The following is a 6,000-nucleotide window of genomic DNA, read 5'->3' as shown; positions in this document are numbered from 1 at the left end:
CAGATGAAATTTGTAATTTTTTCTTGCTCTGTAAAGTAATTTTTTGACAGTTTGATTGGTATGGCACTGAATAAGTAGATTAATTTAGGTAGAATTGTCATTTTTATTATATTAGCTTGGCCTACTGAGGAACAATTGATACTTTTCCATTTGTTTAGATCTAACTTTTATTTGTGCAAAAAGTGTTTTGTAATTGTGCTCATATAGTTCCTGGCTTTGTCTTGCATGTCTTTTTTTTTTTTTTTTTAAACAATTATTTTTCCCCAGTTACATGTAAAGATTTTTAGCATTCATTAAAATTTTTTTTGAGTTTCAAATTTTCTCTCTCCCTCCTTTATGACAGTAAGCAGTTATACATGCTCAATCATGCAAAACATATCTCTATTAGCCATGTTGTGAAAGAAGACAGACCCAAAGTGGGTCTGTAGGGTGGGGGAGTACAAGAAAAAATACAGAAAGCGAAAAATATTATGCCATGATCTTCTTTCAGACCCTATCAATTCTTTCTCTAGAGATGGATAGTATTTTTCATCATGAGTCCTTTGGAATTGTCTTGGATGACTGTATTGCTGAGAATAATGTAATCATTCACAATTGATCGTCATAAGGTGTTTCTGTTACTCCATACAATGTTTTCCTGGTCATTTCACTTTGCATCAATTCAGGTAAGTCTTCTCTAGTTTTTATAAGTGACTCATCTGAAGGAAAGATTCTAGATGGATGTCTTTTCCCCCTTTCCTCCTTCTGCCCACAGAGGATATCATATCTTTACTTACAGACGCTCTTAAAAGCATTTTTTTTCTTTTTCTTTTTTTTTTTTTTTGTTCCTGTGAACCCTTCCAAAAGATTTTGGGATTTATTGGCTTGATTTCTTTTTTTAAGGACCAGGCCTTAAATCAAAACCAAAACCCAATCTGATTCTAATTGGATACCAATTATTCCAAGGCCAATCCCCCATTTGGTCATTGTTTGGGTCCTGACTGACTCACATTGAATGGAAATAACAGTCCTTTCTGCTTTGGCCAGAAACCCTGAGAGTCTTCCCCTCTGAGACTCATTAATTTACTTATTTATATATATTTTTGGAATAGGTGAAAGAGATTCTTTGCCTCTATTGCTTCCTGGCCTTAATCACTGATTTAAGCTGAAACCTGTGGTCAAGGTCTCTCTCATTGTATCCATATCCAGTTGTACTGGTCTATATCTGGCCACTGGTCCCAGAGGGCTCTGGAGGGGAAAGGGAGGCAGGTGACCTTGCCCAGCCCTCCCTCACTTCAGTCCAATTCACTTGCATGTTATAGCATCACCTTTTTGATGTCATGGTCTTCTTTAAGAATGAAGGAGGACAAACATCCTCAATTCCTCATTTGTAAAATGAGCTGGAGAAGGAAATGGCAAACCATTCCAGTTTGGAGAAAACTCCAAAATAGAGTCACAGAGAATCAGACACAACTGAACAACAAAACATTTATAAATCATTAACAAAACACTTCACAAATATTTTATTCCTCACCTTGGGAAGTATAGGCTATTATTAAGCCCATTTTACAAATTAGGAAACTGAGGCAGATTAAGCAATTTGTTCCACGTCCCACAGTGAGTATGAAGTCACATTTGAACTGGGGTCTCCTCCAACTTTGGGTCCAGTGATGATTCTAAAGAGATGGATTTATAAAACTCACTTAACAGTTTTTAAAAACACTATTCAAGAATAGCATGGGAAGTAAATTCCCACCATCAGAAATGTTCAAACGGAGACTCATGACCATTTATGAAGGGTGAGAATAGAGGCCGCTGGGTGGCACAGGGGCTGGCCTGCTGGACTGGAACTTGGGAAAAGGACCTGAGTTCCAATTCTGTTTGAGATTCTAGCTCTCCAGACAAGTCCCTTAAACTCGGTTTTCCACTTGTAAAATGGGAATAATATTACTTACCTCAAAGGTGATCATTGTGATGCCAAAAAAAAGTTTTCTGTGTATATATGCAAAATATGCAAGTGCAGTGTAAATATTCTTGGATATTTCTTTGGGAAGTGAGCTTGCAAAGCCAAGAGTCTGGTCTGGGAGCTGGACGGGACTTAGCTCTAGCCCCATGGCTTCATTTTACAAAGAAGTGGAAGAGGCTTGGTTGGAGTCACTCAGATAATAAGCAGCAGTCAGGCCTGGAACCTTAATCTGATTCTGAATCTGGAGCACTCGATTCCACATTCAGTAAAGCATTTTGTAATCCTTAAAGCTCTATGGGTGAGGGTCCTTTTTATTGGCATTATTTTTCCCATCAGATCTTTTAGCGAAAACTATTAATTTTTAGCAGAGGCGGAAGGCTCAGCCCCCTGCTTGGGTAAATTGCTCCTCCTGCTGTCCGGCTTCAGAGAGGACTGCCCCCCCCCCCACTTTTCTCCCCTCCGCGGAGTGACTCCTTTCTTCCTGTACTCCCCCCACTTCTCCATCTTATGTTCCCCTAATTCTACAGGTTGTTCCTCTCATACTTGGTCACCCCCCTACCCCCCAACTCAAAGTGATTCCTCCCAGCCCCGTTCCCCTCTTTCACATCCTTAGCTAAGCCTCCTCGTCCCCAGCCGCCCCGGCTCGGCCTCCCCTCTCCCCCACCAGCCAGGGGCTCAGGCCCCGTGCTCCCTGATTCCCCTCGGTTCTGGGGAGGGGGCTGTACAGCACGGGAGGGGCGGGGCAGTTCCTCGATGGCACGAGGGGAGGGGGAGGGGGCGGGGCCACAAAGAGTCCGTTGGGCGCTGGCCGAAGAGGAGGTGCTGTGAGGGACCGCTCCGCAAGTAAGGGGCGTGGCTGGGGCTGAGAACCATTTGGGGATCATGGTGCTTGGGTGGGGTCAGCCCCGGTGAGTCCTCCTGCTGCACTGCGTGCATCCCTGGTCAGTTACTTGGAAAGGGGTGTAACTGATGAGCAGAGAGAAGGCGTGGCTGGTCAATTACTTAGCCAGGAGAAGGGTGCCCGTTCTGCAGAAGCTGGGTCTGGTCAGCAGGAGAGGGCGTGACTGGTCAGCTCCTTAGCACAGAGAAGGTGTGACTGACCAGCCGGAAGAGGGTGTGATTGTGACTGGTCAGCTACTTAAAGAGGGTATGGGTGACTGACCACTTAACAAAAGGAGGGTGTGACTGGTCAGTCAGCAGTGAAAAGATGCGTCCAAGCCCTTAGCAGAGGGGCGTGGCCGCGCTGGGGAGCCTGTGCTCTGCCAGGTGAGGGATGCGACTCTCCCTGCTCCGCTGGGCCCCCTAGCGGACAGAGCCGTTCCCGGGCAGCCCCAGGTTGGTTTTCTAGGGGAGGTAGCAGGGAGAAAGGAGGGGACCTCCTCGCTTGGGGCAGGTTCAGCATGGGGGCGGACACCGTCATCTCCAGTACCGGGCTGTGAGCAGGTAAAACACTGTGGCTCCGGAGTCGGCGGCGGCTGCACGGAGCACACACGTCCGGGGCTGGGGCTGGGGCTGGCCGCCAGGCAGGGACACACGCGGGTCCCCGGTCCCCTCATCTCGCCTCTCGGAAAAAGGGACGAGGCTTCGGGTCCTGCGGCCCGGCCGGAAGCGGGGAGGCCGGACCGGGAGCCCCCGGGTCTCGGTGCCGTTAGGTTGCTAACACCTCCTTTTCTCTCCCCCGCAGCTTTCCCTGCGTGTTCATGGTCTCCCTGGACCCCGCCTGGCTGGCCCACAGGCATGTCGGGAGATGGGGAGGAGGAAGACGCCTTCGGTCCCAAGGATGTCCTGCTCTATTCCCCTGACGGCGGCCCCTTTGCGGAGGACTCGGAGGGGGCCGGTGCGGTGCTGAGCTGGGCCTGGGAGCCGGGCGCCGCCGCCCCCCAGTGGAGCCTGGAGCCTGAGGCCGGCAGGAGCAAGCCCTTGGGCATGGACTGTCAGGAGGACAGCGACGCGGCTGAGGAAGCCCTCCGAGATGCCCGGACGGTGGGCGGGGGTCCAGACTCTGAGAGCGGCATTCTGGGCGCCGACGGACAGCCGGCGGAGGACGGTGAGGATTCCCTGCTGTTTCCGGACCTCCACATCCAGCCTCCCCTTGCACCCATGGAGAGAAAAGCCCAGTTCTTGGAAAAGCTTCACGTGGCTTTACATGACATCCTCGCGGAAAACTGGGGGAAGAAGCTTGGCCACGTGGCCCAAAGCATCGGCCTCACAGGGAAGGGGGAGAAGTCGGAGCAGTTGGGGGGCTGCCCCAAGCCCCGGAAGGTCCCTGGAGATGAGCTGCCTGAGCAGAGATCTCCGGGACCCCCCATCAACCACGTGGAGACCCTCCCTGAGATGAGGTGGCTCACCCCCGTGGCGTTTCCTGAGTGTCTCTCCGAGGTGTGTGAACAGGGCATCTTCTCCCGCCTGGCCCTGGAGCAGGACACCTCTGTGGACTGTCCCCTGGACAATTGGGAGGAGGCGAAGGAAGGAGAAAAGCTGAAAAGACAGCAGCCTGACGCCTCCCCTCCTTCTCCTAGCCTGGCCCCGGGGAGGGCCAACAAAAAAAGCAGGCTGTCGACCAGCTTCAGAGAGGTGAGGAAGAGGAAAAGCCTCCGGGAGGAGGACTCCTGGAAGAGAAACGAAGGCGGCCGAGCCGGGGGCGCGGACCCCAAGGTTCCAGCAAGCCCCTTTCAGAAGAGCAGTCAGGAGACTTGTGGGCTGGTGGGAGACGTTGCTGGGACCTCCCCGACTGCTGAAAGAGAGCGTAGGCAAGCGGGAAAGGCCCAGCCATGGACCTGCTCGCAGAAAGCCTCTTCTCCACATGGTCCCACTGAGCCTCTCTTGCCCAATGGCGCTGACAGCCGGGAGGCCCCTGGCCGCACTCCCACTAAGGGTCGGAGAGGCGCAATGACTGCTACGTTAGTTGTGGAGGCCCTGGGTCTCCCTGACGGGCTAACCATGCCCAGCGTAATGCCAGCCTCTAAGACTTCCTGCAAAAGTCCAGGCCAGTGCCCACAGGCCGTCCCCTTGGAGTCCCTGAAGTCCTCCTCCAGACTATCAGAGGAAGTCTCTGGAGAAGATCAAGATCTGGGTTTTGCTGTGGTGCCCAAGGCCATCACCGGGGATGATGATGCTTACTTTTCAGACGTTGCCGAGGAACTGGAATCTGTTGCTGGCAAAGGTGTTGTGGCTGCCTCTGGTGCCAACAGGGGCAAGATGCTGGGCTCGCCTGCTGGGCCCCAAGGGCTCTCCTCCACGAACCAGCCCTGTGGCCAGGCCGACCTGGATTTCCCACAAGCCAACTCTTCCTCAAAGGGGCCTGTGGCCGGGGGAGCCAGTTTGGACCCTGAGAAGGCGTCTGAGTCAAGTAAGAGAGCCGTGAAACATCGTAGGACCAGGTCCAGAGCTGTAGAGAAGCCAAAGAGAGGGGTGTTGTCCTCTGCCCAGGAGTGGGGCAGGAACGGAGGATCCAGAGTGGATGATGTGGGAGGTCCGGAACCAGGCCGAGTAAGCAAAAGCAAAGAGGTATGTTTTCTCTTAGCATCCGAGGCCCTTCCAAGTGGCAGGGCCCAGCCCAGGAGAGGAGGATGATAAGCTTCTGTTTCTGTTTTGTTTTAAGACTGATTAAGCACTTGTCTCACAAAATCCCAGGAGGCTGATATCGTGAGGATTCTTCTCCTTCTTACATGACAGATGAGGGAGTGGGCTCAGAAGTGCAGTCACCTGCCTGGGGTCACACAGCAGAGAGATGACTCCTCCCCAGACATTTGTAGAGCACTTTATAGTTGCAGGGTGGCAGACTCACTCCAAAGCCAGGGTCCCCTCGCCCCCTTCCCTGGGCCAGATCTCCATTTTCACTTTTTTGTCTTTCTCAGACTTTTCCTTTTCTTTAAAGAAGAGAGCCCTTCTTCTTCCTCTTCCCTGTGGAGCTCAGCCCACTCTCACTTCACTTCACCTCTAACCATTGGAGACCAAAGGCTATCCCTCTTCCCCCTCCTTGGGACATACCCCCCAAACTGCAGAACCCCAGCACCTTCTTCCCCTGGAGTGTATGGTCCAGAGTGGGGACATTT

The 6,000-nt window shown here is 52.0% G+C and overlaps 1 protein-coding gene across 4 annotated transcripts in view; it reads left to right on the top strand.

The window, feature by feature from the left end:
* The first annotated feature begins 798 nt into the window (after nt 1-798).
* The window catches only part of SPOCD1 (SPOC domain containing 1), a 42,597-nt gene continuing 37,395 nt past the window's right edge, over nt 799-6,000 (top strand). For 3 of the 4 annotated variants that reach the window (XM_074305325.1, XM_074305323.1, XM_074305321.1), the window contains exons 1-2: nt 799-3,388; nt 3,630-5,452. In XM_074305325.1, the coding sequence (XP_074161426.1) occupies nt 3,683-5,452 (1,770 nt within the window). In that variant the 5' untranslated portion in view covers nt 799-3,388; nt 3,630-3,682. The remainder of the gene's footprint in view (nt 3,389-3,629; nt 5,453-6,000) is intronic. The other variant, XM_074305322.1, reaches the window with a different exon arrangement.

Source organism: Sminthopsis crassicaudata, chromosome 3, assembly GCF_048593235.1.
Source record: "Sminthopsis crassicaudata isolate SCR6 chromosome 3, ASM4859323v1, whole genome shotgun sequence".
Taxonomy (NCBI): Eukaryota; Metazoa; Chordata; class Mammalia; order Dasyuromorphia; family Dasyuridae; genus Sminthopsis; species Sminthopsis crassicaudata.
This window is presented reverse-complemented; position numbering and strand designations above follow the sequence as displayed.